The following is a 16,528-nucleotide window of genomic DNA, read 5'->3' as shown; positions in this document are numbered from 1 at the left end:
GGAGCAGAATCAACTTTTCTTGTTTCTTTGACAAATCTCCCTTGAATGATGCTTGAGCAAAAAAAGACATTTTTTGGAAGGCATCATCAGGCTGTTAGCCTCGCTTAGCTAATTCATTGAGTATATTAGATGCAACCAATGTTGTCAGAAGAATTGATGTGCCCTTTCAAATTGGAATGTCAAATTGGAATTCAATATTTTACACCCCTATCAACAGTGTATGAAAAACATCCATTTACCTATGAAATACAGTATCCAACTTTTTGGATCTGTGACAGTTTGAGAAAAAAAATGTTACTGTTGAGCTTGTATGTCTCCAATAAATATAATGGTGCCTTTTAATTCTTTTATATTTATTGCCTTTTTCTGTGAGCTGCGTGTAATTTATTTGCATTTTATCTAGATTTTTTTCTTCTTTTTAAGTTATCAGTTAACATCTAATTCAGCAAATGTGTGATGAAAACTGTATGTATTTATTTGGCACACAAATGATTCTATTTTTAAGAGAAGAATGCACGTGCAACTCTGCATGCACATGTGTATGCTCGTATGTGGAGGTTAGAGGTCAGCCTTGAGCATCTTTCTCAACCACTCTCATCCTTATTTTACTTTTAAAATACAAGGTCTCTTTCTGAAAATGGAGTTCATATTTGCCTAGATTGACTGGCTAGAAAACTCCTAGAGTCTTCTTGTTCATGCCTCCTCGGCATTATGCCTGACTTTTATATGGGTAGTAGGAGTCAAATCCAGGTTTTCATGCTTTTGAGGCAAACGCTTTACCTACTGAACCATCTCCCCAGCCCTCTGATTTTTATGTTATGGGTTTTATTTCTCTCTGTGTTTTCTGAGTGGTCCCTTTATAATACAACGATATTCCCTAATGTTTTCTTATCCATTTATACTTTCAATTTTTATATTCAAATCTTTCTTTTACATCAACTCATTCTGGTCACAATCCAACTTTATTTCTTCAGTGATTGTCTCATTGCCTCAAAATAACACCATTCTATAAGTTCCCCCTAATAATAAAAATAATACATGCTTGTCATATAATAGAATCTCATACATGTTTTGATTCATTTTAACTGTTATCTCGTACTTACTTACCACTTTTTGTGCATTAGTTGTAGTATGTTTTTAACTGCTTGAATTTCATGGCAAACTTTAACAAATGAACAAGGATAATCTGTTAGGTTGATTAGATCACCCTGACTGTATTTATACAATTAGAGACTTCAATTATCTTCAGACCAATTTTGTGAAAGTTCCAAAATTATCAATGGTGCTACTATTTGAAATCACATTCTATTTATAGATTATTCATGGAAGAGTTGGCATGTTTATATTATTGATTATTTATTTCAACAAAAAATGTTTGCTCTTTCCCTGTTTTGATTCAGGAGCTTGCTAGGTAGCCCAAGCTGGCCTTGAACTCACAATCTTCCTACCTCAGACTTCTGAATATTGGTATTACTGACCACAGCAAACACCCTAACTTCCATTCATATTCACTTAAACCCCACTGTCTCTTATTTTTTTAAGCAAGGAATATGAATGTTTTTATTTTTTTAATTTATTTATTTATTAAGGATTTCTGCCTCCTCCCCGCCACCGCCTCCCATTTCCCTCCCCCTCCCCCTATCAAGTCACTCTCCCTTATCTGCTAGAAGAGCAATCAGGGTTCCCTGACCTGTGGGAAGCCTAAGGACCACCCACCTCTATCCAGGTCTCGTAAGGTAAGCATCCAAACTGCCTAGGCTCCCACAAAGCCAGTACGTGCAGTGCACCCACACACTGAGACAATGGGGATGTTCTATTGGGAACTCACCAAGGCCAGCTGGCCTGGGTCTGAAAAGGCATGGGATAAATTTGGACTAGCTGAACATAGCGGACAATGAGGAAGAATGGGAACTCAAGAACAATCGCAGTGGGTTTTTGATCCCACTGTCTCTTATTTTAATGATTCCCTTGGATAATATTTTGGTTTTCTAACAGTGCTGTAACAAATGACCCCAAACTTAGAAATAAACAACTCCAATTTATTGCTTTGCAATGCTGGAGTTAAAAATCTGAAATGGATCTCCGTGAGCTAAAATCAAGGTGTCGGAAGGACTGAGTCCTTTGGGGCATTTGAGGAGAGTATGTATTCCAATGACTTTTTCATCTCCCAGGGCCACATATGTCCCTTTAATTACGGCTCCTTTGTTTCATCTTCAAAGCCAATAGCATTTCACTTCTCTGACCTTTCTTCCACAATCCTTTCCTTCCTAACTACGACTGGGAAAGTTTCTTCACTTACAATTTTTTTGTGTGATTAGTCTGGGCCCTTTCAGACAAGGTCAGAGAATTACCTTATCTCAAGGATGCTACTGTACCACATTTGCAAGATTCTTCCTGTCCTGTGGGATACTATGTTAATCATAGTTTAAGATGCAGGCATCTTTTGAGTGTCATCGTACTGTAGATTATGCACACATTTTAAATTAGTTATGGACCTTTCTCCTTTCATTAAACTCCATTCTAAAATTAATTGAAGGAGACTTTGATTAACTAGGGCTAAGGGATTTAAATAAAAAATGAAGTATATTTATTTTAACAATGCTTAAATGTCAGGAAGTTTGTTTCACATTCGAAATTTCCAGCTACTAATTGCATATGGATCTTCAACTTCTCTGAAATCCAGCATTATTGCTGGTCCATTAGAGAACCCATTTCTTCCATTTTTCTTTCTCTCTCTGAGACTTCTAAGACCTCCTCTCCATCTTTACTCCTAGATAAAACTGCATCTGACTTCATTGGAAGAGCAGAAGCAAGATGAACTGAAATTCCAAATGGTCCTCTCCCTTCTTCTAACTCACCTGAATATTTGCCCATATAACCAATGTCTAGTCATTATGGCTCTAGCCCAAGGTAAAATTCTCCACTGTCATTCATTGTAGGGGATTATCTCAGTGTCTCAGTGACTTCCCAACCCCCATGAACCTCCATTTCTTCCTTCTTTCTGATGAATTCTAAAGTTATAGAGTATGCCAGAGTATCTTTATCTGAGACCAGGAAGCTGTAGTCTCTACAAATCATCTTACACAATCACCCCCAAAAGTGACAGGAAACGGAAATGTGAGTTTGAATGGGTTTTTATGCCCAATGAGTCTCCTGTCTTATCAGGAATGGTATTATTTCTTTTGGTTCCAGACACTGGATGCTGTGTTTATTTTCCTTGGGGAATTTATCCACACAGTGAATCTGACACTGTTTAGAACTTCTGTTTGGGGGTTTGCCTAGGGATTAAGAGGACACATTCATCCTATAGATGTCATCATTGCATAGGTTAACCTACTGGTAAGTGTCAGAGCCCTTGGGATCCAATCACATTCCTAAAACCATACCTCAGCAATAAGGATAAAGCCTTCAACACATGAACGTCTGGGGAACTTTAAGATAAACTATGACACACATGTATTCATGGATTTATTATCTAATGGATAAATATTCACAACATGTCTATCTTTCAGAAACTTGCTGTCCTCATTCTGCTTTTGCTTTTATTTCAAACACATTAGTCAAAACTCCTTATGAGAAAGCTTACTATAATCTGCATAATGAATTATGGATTCCATTCTGTATTTTTTTTGCTTCATGCAAATATAAAAACTGCCTTTACAGATTACGACAACCATTCAGAGAGAGACTTCTATGAACTACAAGACACTGGAGCATTGGACTGAGCTCCCAAAGTCCCAATAAGGAGCGGAAGGAGGGAGAACATGAGCAAGGAAGTCAGGACCACGAGGGGTGCACCAACCCACTGAGACAGTGGGGCTGATCTATTGGGAGCTCACAAAGGCCAGCTGGACTATGACTGAAAAAGCATGGGATAAAACCAGACTCTCTGAACATGGCGGACAATGAGGGCTGATGAGAAGCCAAGGACAATGGCATGGGGTTTTGATCCTACTTCATGTTCTGGCTTTGTGGGAGCCTAGCCAGTTTGGATGGTCACCTTCCTAGACATGGACGGAGGGGGGAGGACCTTGGACTTTCCACAGGGCAGGGAACCCTGACTGCTCTTTGGACTGGAGAGGGAGGGGAAGAGGAGTGGGGGGAGGCGAAGAAGGGTGGGAGGAGGGTGATGGAAATGGGAGGCTGGGAGGAGGCTGAAACTTTGTTTCCCTTTTCTCAATAAAAAAAAAAAGAATTCAGGTGTCCCATTCTCAGCTTTAATGGGAACCAGGCCCTATGTCAAAACACTAGCAAGCAGGTGTGCCTGTGCTCAAGTGTCATAGCAGCAAAGTAGTGCCCAGGCACACCAGGAAAGACTGGCTGCAAAAGGAGTTCACATCCCTGCTATCCCTGATTCTCTGTTTGCATGAGCTCAAACCTGCAAGCTTAAAAGATCTGAGGCACTCTTCTCAGATGTTCATTTTGAAATCAAACTGAGATAGGCCCAGTTTTTCCTCCAGACCTTTTCGTTGATCCCTCTGTAAGCTTTCTCCTTGGTTAATGTCAAGCCACGAAGACTTTTGAGATCTTCTCAGTTAACCGTTTTTTGTTTGCTTGTTTGTGTGTTTGTTTGTTTTAACTAGCTGGCATGTACACTGTCCCGCTTGGACATGTCTTTCCAAACAGACAGGGATATAAGCCTCCCACCAAGAAGCTGTACTTTCCATTCTGTGTTAATGCCAGGCGTGAGAGGAATCTGCAGCCTGTGGATTCTTCAGAGCCCCCACAGAAAGGCAGAACGTGTGAACAGGGCCTTACCTTTGGGGATGGTGATCTGACAGCCCAGGTCACTGTCCTGTTGCAGCTGAGAATAAGCCACTTCCTGCAGCCGTGCCCGCTCCAGCTCCGAGAGGCTCTGGATGGGGACTGACCTCAGGCGCACGCTGCGGCCAGACATGCTGTTCCAGGTGAAGTCACCCTGCAGACCGAGGGAAAACATGAAGCGTTACACAGTTCCCTCATTTGTCACAGACTTCCTTCTCTCCTAGACAGTGACAAAGGCAAACACATTTCACATTTGTGTTCTACAGCTGGTTCTCTTGTCCCCAAACCAAGTTCTGTCTTAGCTTAGCATGAATTTACTTAGTTGGTTGCAAAAATCCAATTCGCTAAAATGACTCCTGGGTCAAAAACTCTCGTCTGAAGAAAACCACGCGGAAAGAGGTCACAAGGGAGCTATTTTTTTCTTATAGGTATATATAGAAACTGATTTTTTGTGTGTATTTTCATAACAGGAAAAACTGCTTGTTCTTGCTACCATGTGTGGCTCATATAGGGGACAAATGTGTTTTGAGAGAGTACTGTGTATCATTGTTTGTACAGTGTGTTTTTTAATCCCTCTACCAACTCACTGGGGTGGCCAACATCTTTTACTTTATCAAATAACATAATGGCAGCATTGAATAAATGATATTGCTAAATTATCCTATATAACAATATAATTTCTACTTAGTATCCAGTGGAATCTACTTCAGCAGTCCCCATGGATTTTAAAATATATAGATGCCCAAGACTTTTATTTTAAACTTTCAGTATTGCCATATATATCCTCTTGTATGATTTGAATAATTTCTAAATTTCTTTTCCTACCTAGCACAATTTAGATAATGTATAAATCATTGTTACAATAATGTATCATTTAGAAAATAATGGCAAAAGAGAAAGATTTGTACTGCTCAGTACAAATGTAAGATTTTTCATTTTAAAAAATATTTACTGCTTGGTCAATTCTATCTGTGGATGAAGGTCCCCAAAACACAATACTGGGCATTATTTCAACATTGAACACATATGTAATATATGCTTAAGGAACATTATATCACTCCGGTAATATAATACCAACAATTATAATATGGTACTGGCACAGGAGATGAATATACATCTCTTTACATATAGGTTGAATAAGTTTCACAAAATTCTAAGGAACAAGCTAAAAGTATATGACTTTAAAGTCTATGGCCAAATAGTGACCACCATTTCTACTTAGAGCACTTTCATGAGCCATGTTCTTTAACAAAATAAGTACAAACAGATGATAACTAATGATTCAACGTTATAGAGACATTGGATTCTAATGTGCTCTACACCAGTAAATGTAGGCATGTTTTCCTGCAACTGGAAGGGCACATTTTGTGTGTACTTACACACCTCTGCTGTCTGAGGAGAGTGGTGCCTCCTAAGCACACCGAAGATTGGGAGATTGTGATGACCCATGAAAAAAACTACTTCCCACTCCTCTGAAACTCACCATCCCTTGCTTCCAAAGAGGTTATTCTCAAATCATAGATAATAAACACAGTGCCATGTATTCAAAGAGGCAGCATTTCCTCCACAACCAAGAGGGCATTTTGTTGGTAGTAGTGGTTTTGACTTTTATGAAGAACGTCCAGTGGCTAGTAAGCAATCACATGTTCTCAGCAGGCTTTGAGAGGGTGATGAGGGGAGAAGAATAAAGTGGCAAATATACTCCCAAGAGAGTAGGCTACTGACATACCCGGTCAATTGATGAATAGTACAAGACCAGTATATTCTTTTCTTTCCTCTGTCTATTGGAACATGCTCAATTTTAGGCAGTTAAGATCTGGGGACTCAGGTTTTGGTTGTGCCCCTAACTCACATCCACAGAGGTGTTATGTTGTCTGTGAGTTGCATTTTCCCCAGATGAGGAATCTTAGATGAGTTTGTGAGATTAAATTTTGCTTCACGATTGTTTGCTGGCATGTGCGCATGCATGTGTGTGTACAGCCACAAGTGTGTCAAAGAATACATGTGGAAGTCAGAGGGAAACTTATGACGGTCAGTTTTTTTCTTCTATTCTGGGGTTCCTTATATTGAACTCATGTTCCGGAGACAGTATTAAGTGCATTTACTCCCTGAGCCATAGTGCTGGCCTATGTTTGTGCCTTTTAGATATGAGGTTTGGATAGCTAAGGAAACTGGTTTTGATCTAAGTGTCAAAATGAAACTACAGACCCTTTTTTAAAAAGTACTTAAAAATGTGACCTGTAAAGGACTCAAGTACCAATTAGCTGAGATTGGCAAACCCTTTCTGTCAGTGGTCAGACAGTAAATATTTCATGTTCTGTAGGCCATCTTGATCTTGTCTCAACAACTTAACTGCCTTTCGGGTATTTGAGTAGCCATAGATAATTTATAAAAGAATGCATTGCAGCATATTTCCATAAAACTTGTTTACAAAATTAGATATGCAGGCTGCATTTGACTGGTGGCCTACATACAGTCTCCCAATCTCTGAGCTATAGTTTCAAATGAAATTCACTGATCCCTGCTATCATATTTTGTTTTTATTTACTCTATCCTCCTGGTAAATTCAAACAATATTCAGAAGCATGTACTATATGGTAAGCACTGTAGTAGGCTTGAGTTTATTTAGGTGGCGGCACAGTCTTTGTCTTCAAAGAGTTAACTTTCATGTAAGAAGAACACAGTCTAGAAAGTACACAGATTGTGGTGTTAGAAATAAGCATCACATAGCACATCAAATGCAATGGGTGCCTGAGGACAGAGCTGTACCATCTGTCTGCAGATCAAAGAAGGATTTGTAGATAAGGTAATGTTTTGATGGAGACTTGAAAGTTGACTAAGAGGGATAGGGGTTTTTTACAGCAGAAAGTCAAATTTGAAGCAAACACTAGTTGCGAAGGTAATGAGTTTGAAGACACAAGCTTATTACAGGCATCTGGAAGAATGGCAATAGCAGTGGGTAAAGGCCAGCAGAAGACAGGGCGTAAAAATTCTCTGAAGCCTTCTGTGTGAGCAATGCATAGTAGATTCATTTTGTTTTTCTGAACACGTAAAGGCCAGTATATCAGGAACACTGACTAAAGAGGAACACAACCAGATTTGCAAAGGAAAGGATGGTGCTAAGAAGTTTCTTAAAGAAACCAAGGAGAGAACAAGTCAAAGATGAAGAGATAAGAAATGCAGAGATGTTGGGCATCAGGGCATGACGGTGCATACATGTCAGCTTAAAACTGGAAACATAGAGTCTAGAGGATCTTGAGTTTGAGGACAGCTTGGGCTATGTATATATTATCTCCAAAAGCCAAACACACGTAGAGAGAGGGGGAGGGAGGGGGAGTGAGAAAGAGAGAGAGAGAGAGAGAGAGAGAGAGAGAGAGAGAGAGAGAGAGAAAATGTCAAATTAGGCATTTTGATTCAAACTTGAAAAGACATTTTAATGAGCCAAATAGAATTGTTAGTATACAAGTATAAAAGATAAAAATGATTATATGTGATCTAGGACGACTTCATCTGTGGTACCCATGCCTACTCATCAGATCTCATGGAAAAAATAAGCACAAAACTCAGTGATAGCACAAAATTACAAAATCATTCCCAGAACTATTGAATGAAAAGGAGATGTGTGTGTGTGTGTGTGTGTGTGTGTGTGTACGTGTGTGGCACATGTGTGTGTGTTTCACTTGTATGTGTGTTTGATACCAGGAGGGACACTACAAATTATCTCCTAAAGCACAAAACACTTTGCCATAGTAAATGTCTATCTGATTCAAAATACTAATAGTTCAGAGGGTGAGTAACCCTGACAGAGTATACATTAGGCCTGCTGTTAAACTTAAATTACAGAGAATCCTCTTAAAATCATGGTGTCAGGAAATCCTAACAATCATTTATACATTTTGTTTATCACCAGAGGCACAAACTATATATTTTATGCATCTTATGTAGGACTCTGTATATTATGCACGTAAGTAAAACCTTAGGACCTATTTTTGAACCAGCCTCAAGAAATGCAAATGCCACAAACCAATTTATAAAAGGCAAACAAAAGTCTCAATAAAATAGAATTTTGATTAACTGGAGAGCAACTCACCAACAGCTTTAACTAGAGAGATATCTTTTTCATCAGAAGTGTATGTATCAACATTTAGGCAAAAAGAATCAAAAGGCAAACCCCAAACCCAATATTTATGTTTTATTCAGAAAGGTCGTTCTTCTGAGCCAGTCTGTGTGTCTTTACAAACAGACTTGATTTTTCCATGAAATAATATTGATTGAAATAATTTTGGTTTGAGCCTCCACCACACTGTTTTGTTATGTGTTTGGGTTTGGACTCTAAATTGGAGTATATCTCTTTAACCACACCCAAGAATAAACTGTCCAGACCAAGAAGGCCAGAAAAGGATTGGTGTAGGCCTGCTCAAAATATTTTCTGTGGACCCAGTATTTCAGAATCAGCGGGGGCAGATTTTCACTATCAAATTTGCACATTCTTCAGCTTTAAGGCAGGCTTCAAAATTTAAGGTACCAAGCCTCGGGGCCAACTATATATGAACTTTATGATAAGACTCTGAACATCCTTGAGCCTCATCTTTCTCAACAGTGCATGAGGAAAGAGGAAGAATTAACTCTCAGGCATGTGTGGATTGCACAAGACAATGTAAATGAACTTCTTGTGGAGGGCTTATTAGCTCCTGACAGGCTGTGAATAAGTGGTAATTTAAGTTATAATTAATATTAATCATCACTCTAAATTTGCATCTCCACCTGAAGCCTGGCAATTTTAGTGATATGAAAATCTCTTAAAAGAAACGTGTGCTGAATTTCTGAATAAGTAGTTCCACTATTTGTTGGAGTGGCTTTCTGTTTTCTAGGTGCCGGTTGAATCGTGGTTTCTTGAAGCCAGGAAGCCCAAGGTGAGCTTAGGAACTAAAGAATGGTCTGTCATTTAGATCACATATGTCACGAGTAAATCTTTCCCATTTTTCCTAAGGTGGTCAATGTTGTGTAATAAGCATTAGCAAAGGCGCTCTTCCTGGGTAATCACAATGCACCACTGAAGCATAGCGTAAGTTGAAATACCAAGCCCAATAACCAAACGCTTTCTGAAAAGGTCTGCCTTGATCTTTAGAACTTCAAAATAAACACACCACAATGACAGGAAACTTCCTTCTTTGTGTGCACCTGGGGAAAGCTGAGAGCGTTTGTATGATTGTTACACCCCTGGCTGGACTCACCAAAGAGACTGCTCTTTTATGTACTCACCAGGAAATCATCTTTCAATTGTCTTCTCCTGACTCTAGTTACTCCTCAACACACTTTTCGTTATGGGGCTTTAATACCTCTCTATGTCACACACTTTTCAAAATGCATTGAGACTGGACTTTTTAATAAAAATGTCCTATTTTATCTTGAGCAGGAATTTCAGAAAATTAGAAACAGTTTATAAAAACAGTAGCCTACTTTGAACTTTTGCCTTCATATATTACGGTTACTTGAGAAGTGTCCAAGTCCAAACACGCAACAAACCTATCTTGTTGCTTCAGCAAGCAGGAGCTGGGGGAATTATATAGGCCAGGAACTCTTCGAGGTACTTAAGATTCATTAGTGAACAAAAGAGACAGCTGATAAACACGTACAATGATTGAGTAACTCACAGGAAGTTACGAGATGATAAGCACTAGACAAGCAGGCAGGGCAGGGCAGAGGAAGGAGGATTACTGTGGGAGCTTTTTGGACATCTTGACTGGGAACACTGGATTTGAGAAGGCGCTTATGGAGATGGTAAAATAACCAGGCAGAATTCAGGAGCCCAACATCCCATTGGTTGACATGGATTAGTTGCTAAAAGCAATACCTTCCTAGACTTGGGTCCCAGTTTTACTGCTTGCCAGTCATGTGGGTTCTTAGCAAACAACTTTCACGCCCTGTCCTTCACTTTTCTCACCTGTAAAATGGGAATACTAAGTATTTTGCTTGTAATAAGTCAGGCAGGAATTAGCAAGCTGCTGCCCATGAGTCAAATCTGAAAGGTTTCCTGGAGCACAGCTGCCTTCACTCACTCAGGGATGGCTTAGGCCAATGTCCAGGCTTCGCTGGTAGGTCTGAACAGCTTGTAATAGAGACTGCTAGGTGCACAGAGCTGATTAATTTTATTTCCTAGCCCTTCCAGAAGACATTTGCTGACCACTGCATCAGTTTAAATGTATTAAGGTAGTTTATGTTTAGAATTAACCCATCGGAGCAACATTTTCTAACTCCAAGACTGCACACAATATTGTACAACTATTCTTTGGAAAATATCCCAAAGAGCCCGTAAAGAAATCATACAAGATGGTTATAGCTGAGATACTGGAAACATATAAACGGTAGGGCGAAATACAGGGGCCTTTCTAGGGCCATCAGCTGGTGAGATAGGTCAGTGGGAAAAGGCACTTGTTGCAAGCCTGAAGACGACCTCAGTCATTCTGAACCCGCATGGTATAAGAAGAGAACCAACTCCAACTGCATGTCTTCATACCTCCATGGGCATGCCATGCCATGTACAAGAACACATGTGTGCACACATATATAAATAAATATGTGAAAAAAGTTAAAAGAAATGGTCGTGTGTGGATTAGTGATAAACCCAAGGAAAGAAACAAGCATTGTCAAACCTGGAACTGCACTAACCACCATCTGGGAAAAATAAATGTCATGTACATATTTTCTTGCAGGAAAAGCCTTGCTAATGGCTAGCACAGAGGGGATACATTGACATATTCAATGCCCTTAAGCAAAAAGATGTCAGACCGAAAGGCCATTTTCACTTCTGAATCTCTCCAGTTGAGCCGTGAACTTGTCTAGTACCCATAAATTCGATTCTTAGTTTTAAAAGCTTTGCTCAAATGACGGAAGCAAAATAGCCTGCATGGAACACAGGCTGTAGAAATAGCAATAACCTGCATGGATTAGAAATATCTCACAACAGGGGTAACCTTCAACAGTTCTTCTTGCCTTTTCATAATTGAATCAGTTGGAACAATTGACCCTTAGCAATGAATTAGGCCTTGAAAATTCTGCTCACAGTATAGATGGTTGATTGGCTACGAAGTTCTTTATGTTATCTCACACAATGGTTGCAACACCCTTGGGGGGCAGTGGCACAATTATCTTTGTCTTTGTAGATGGAGAAACTGAGGCACAAACCTTATATAACTTCCCCAGATCATAAAATGAATAAATATCAGAGTTAGGATTTGAAGCCAGGTTTCAGGATGTATAATTTAGTCTGATAACCACTACTATACATCTATATATGCGTGCAATCATCTCTCAGAAGAAACCAGCCCAAATCCCTCACCTCACAAATAAGTAAATCAACAACTATTAGTAAAGTTACTCTTACAGCAGGAAAGTAGGACCCTGAACACTGGAGTTAAGCTGCCCTTCTTTTTACCACCAAGCCATGTGTCAATAGCAGATTCTTCTGTTTGTTTTGTTTTCAAGACAGGATTTTCTCTGTGTATCCCTGGCGTCCTGGAACTAGCTCTTGTAGACCAGGCTGGCCTGGAACTCACAGAAATCCGCTTGCCTCTGCCTCCTGAGTGTTGGGACTACTGGTGTTCACCACCACTGACTGGCTAGATTATTTATACTTAGCTAACCCAGACAGTGTTTCCAAATCCAGTAGCTTAAGATCTCCCTTTTTGATTAAGTAACATGCCGATTTAGCATTAGCCTTATTTCCTGTATAAATTGTTCTCTGAAGTCTGTATCTGTCTTTGCCTCAACAGGTAAGATGCTGCAGTACATGCAAGAAAGTTGAAAGTAGAAGGTAACACCTCTGGCTGGGAGACCTCCAACCAACTGGTGCCTGAATCTTAGAGCAATCACACTAATGATGCTGCACCCGTTAATTGCAGAGCCCTCCTTCCTGCTGCAGTTCGCATATTTCCCGCTGCTTCAGCATCATCAATCAGTCTGGAAACGAGCTGTGCTCATAAATCTCTATCGGCGCAAAGCAGTTTTTAGCAGCCACACATCCCACATGCTGATCATTCACTTTTCTTCCCAAATCACAAGCTAGGAATGACAGAATTGCTATCTTATCATAATCATCTTCTGCAAAAGAAATAAGAGTATAGATATATAGATTTGGTGCTTACCCATGAATCCTATTCTCGGCGTCTGTCCTGTCCTCTCTAATCTAACCAAATTTAGCTTAGACTAGGAACTTGACTCTGTTTTATTACAAAAAAATAACTTTTTGGTGAAAAAAAATGAATCTTCAGACAGAAGATCTTATCAAGTGTGAGAGAAACCACCCAGCTGGCCCTCTAATGACTCCGGGATCCTTTTTGTTGCTAGGGATATCCTCTACCCCATGAATCTTGGAAGAAAAAAAAATCTTTTTACCAGATCAGTGAGAAGTTTCTGCTCCTTTTGAACATAGATAGGCTGTGTCACTGAGTATGTAAGTGAAATTAAGAGAAAAGTAAGGAGGGAGGGAGGGAGAGGGAGAGAGGGGGAGCATGCTTGCTGGGGAGGAAGTGGGAGGGCAGGACAAAAAGAGAAATTGAAACTGGGTTTCTCCGCTTTGTATTTTAATAAGACTGTTTTGAAAAAAAATACTGGAATTAATAGAGGATTCCACTTTAATAATACCCTGTCCATAGGAAACTGCAAATGGTAATTGAATCATACTGCAGTGTCCTTATTAGGAAGTCATCAAAGAAAGCTGAATGCCTCTGGGAAACCCCCAAGAGCATGATAAAGCACAATACAGCCCATAGGATGCTTTCTCAGCTTAGAAAAACTTCTCAGTTGTTAAACTGTAGTCTAAAACCCCGACTTTTTCACAAGTATTAAAAACCAGAACAGATTTAGTCTCTTTTATAATGAAGCATAACACATACTTCTTTGTTTTATTCTTTGTGGAAACAAAACTCCTTGAGAAGTTGTTCACTTTCTGAGCAGAGGGGTGCAGGACCAAGTAACTGTACCCAACTGACTATGATTAAAACGGTACGGGAGCAGGGAAAGGTGAAGTGTAAAATCCATGGAGGGCAGAGAAAAAATTAAAAAAAACTAAAACATATCTTTTGCATATATACATATAACAACAATCCATTTTAAAAGAGGCCATAAACATAAAAGAGATTATGCAAAGGTATAGTGAGTGTCGGGAGAGAGGAGTAGGAAGAGGAAAATGATGTAATTATATTATAATCTCAAAAAAGAAAACAAAAAATTCCTTATCACTCAGTATCTTCATCTCAATGAATTCCACATGGCACCAAACCAAACACAGTTCAAAAAAGCATCTCTGTTAGCCTGCTGACATGACGTTGTAAATCTCTCATGGATTTCAAGTGAATTTCAACAAAACAATTGCAGCGGTTGTATTGGACTGAGCAATGATTTTTATGGATGGTCCTTCTGATTCCAATGCAGGAACCAGTGTAATTTTACTGGAATTCTGTAATGTTAATCATGGAAGGCACACACAGTCTCTGTTGGTGTTATTTATTTAGCATGAGGAAAGAATTTAAAAACAATAAAATGTCACCTGGTGTTCCTTATTAGAATGATTAAAGTTGAAGAGAAAACCAGGATAAAAACTACCTGTTCTTGTACATACATCCACCTCCATCAACTTCAAATCTCAAATGTTGAAAGTGCCTTTAATTCTGGCTATATGTTTCACATAATGGTAGATAATCCTCCATAAATGTTAGATGCACATTTAAAGTTGTTTAGTATTATTACATCACATGAAAATAATACATCTGTAATTTCATTTTTTTATCATTAGTCACCTTATTCAATTAATTACTTAATTAGTCAGATTGTGCCATGCACTGTCCTAAGCATTTCATGGCCACTAAGTCATTTACTTGTGAAATAAATTCTAAGCAGTAAGTTAGTGATACTTTTATTTCCCACCATGGACATAAAAAGAATCTCTGACACATTAAGTAACTTGCCCAAGGATTCACAACTCTTCAGTGATGCAGCTGTGATCCTAATCCCTATGGCGCTTACATATTAATTAGAAGACAGAGTCACTGTCTATAATCATCAACAGGAGAAGCTGTTTTATAAGTGTTCAATAAGAAATGGTGATTAAGTAAGGTTCAGCATTTAATGTCAGAGTGGTCTCTTAATCTATTATTATTATAGATTTATTTTTATTTTATATTTATGAATATTTGCATGAATGTATTTGTGTGCACCACATACATGCAGTGCCCATGAAGGCCAGAAGGGGGCTTATGACCCTCTGTAGCTAGAGTTATAAAGGCACTGACCACAATGCCTGTCCAATAGTGAAATCAGAAAAAGGCAATTTATTCAGTGTGGGTACACTGACAAGAGGGACAAAGCTACCCAACCCCATCCTCCAGCCAAGTCCACATTCATAGCTCTAACAAAAAGTTATTTTTAAATATGTGTATTGTCATGTCAGTGAATATGCCATAAGAAAGTAACTACTTTTTGAAGTGAATAATCTCATTATCAAGAAACAATATCTTGTGAAATCAAAGTTTATGGGTTGAACAAAATCAAGCTTTCAAAGGAAATACAAAAATGATGGGAAAGTTGGGTATTTGGCATTTTGGGATAATACAAAAGGTGAAGATAAGGAGTCCTCTTTAAAGTTTAAATATCACCACTTTGAGTAGAACCAGTAAAAGGTCTAAAAGCCTCCAACCAGCCTTGTAACTGAAAATCAGAAAAAAGGTAAAAAGTTTTGATTTGTGGGAATTTTGCTAATCAGAAAAATATGCTGCAAACACAACAGTCTTCTTCCACATAGTCCTTCATTGTCAACAGTGTCAATAACAATTTACAGCCTTGGAGTCCATGCATTAGCACTCATACTGCCTTCTAGGCTTTGCTTCTGTTTATACAATTGGTGACATTTTACACATTCATGACAAAACATTGTATGAACCACTTTCTCAAGCTTCTTGAGTAGGCTTCTGTTCATGCCAGTCTTTGACTTAAACTAAATTCCTCATCATGACAGCCAAGAAAATGTGTGTTGACTTAAAAAGAATTCAAAACAACAAATCATCATGATAGCAGAAATTAACTGAGCATAAATACAAGACGGCAGTTGATTGTATCAAGCATTTCCTTACACAATTCCATTTGACAGAAGAGGTAATGGAAATCCAAATACAATGGCTGCTCACAAAAATCTGTAGCCTATAATCCATGAGAATTCCATTAGACTTCATGTCCTCGTCTTACTTGTGGTTAATAGTCATATGAGTGGGCTCTAGCCAGTGGAATATTGGAAAAAAATGTCTGGGACAGGCTTTATTTTCAGTCCTAGTTCCTAAAACCCTGGGCAACCCTCAAAGGCATGCATGGTACTCACAGGTATGGGCCACACCTCACAGAATGTTTGCTTGCTGTACTTCTTTGTCCTTCATTCCTCATTGGTCTTGAAATTTTCTTTAACTACCAAGATATGGTAGAAGGTGGTGCTGTGACAAGTCTGAGTCTAAGGTATAAGAATTCCCAACAAGTACCTTTCCTTTCTTAGGGCCCTTAAGTCTCCATAACATAAATCTAATTACTGTGTTGGAGAGAACACATCAAAAACAGCAAAAACTTGCTTGTCCCAATGTCTTAACTAAACCCAATCCTAACTAATCTTCCAGATGAATGAAGTCTTCTAGTGAACACTGTCAAGTACAGAAGAACTATCTCGTTGAACTCAACTCTTGGTACAGAACCAGTGGTGGATGCTTTAATCTGCTAAAGTTCGGAG

General features: G+C 38.9%; 1 protein-coding gene across 3 annotated transcripts in view; it reads right to left on the bottom strand.

Annotated features, from left to right (window-relative positions):
• The window catches only part of Arhgap6 (Rho GTPase activating protein 6), a 505,314-nt gene that overhangs the window by 82,729 nt on the left and 406,057 nt on the right, over positions 1-16,528 (bottom strand). For all 3 annotated transcript variants that reach the window (XM_075957613.1, XM_075957615.1, XM_075957614.1), the window contains exon 2: positions 4,759-4,918. In XM_075957613.1, coding sequence (XP_075813728.1) covers positions 4,759-4,918 — 160 coding nt within the window. The remainder of the gene's footprint in view (positions 1-4,758; positions 4,919-16,528) is intronic.

Source organism: Microtus pennsylvanicus, chromosome X (genome assembly GCF_037038515.1).
Source record: "Microtus pennsylvanicus isolate mMicPen1 chromosome X, mMicPen1.hap1, whole genome shotgun sequence".
Taxonomy (NCBI): Eukaryota; Metazoa; Chordata; class Mammalia; order Rodentia; family Cricetidae; genus Microtus; species Microtus pennsylvanicus.
The sequence above is the reverse complement of the archived record's forward strand: the minus strand, read 5'-3'. Positions and strand labels throughout refer to the sequence as shown.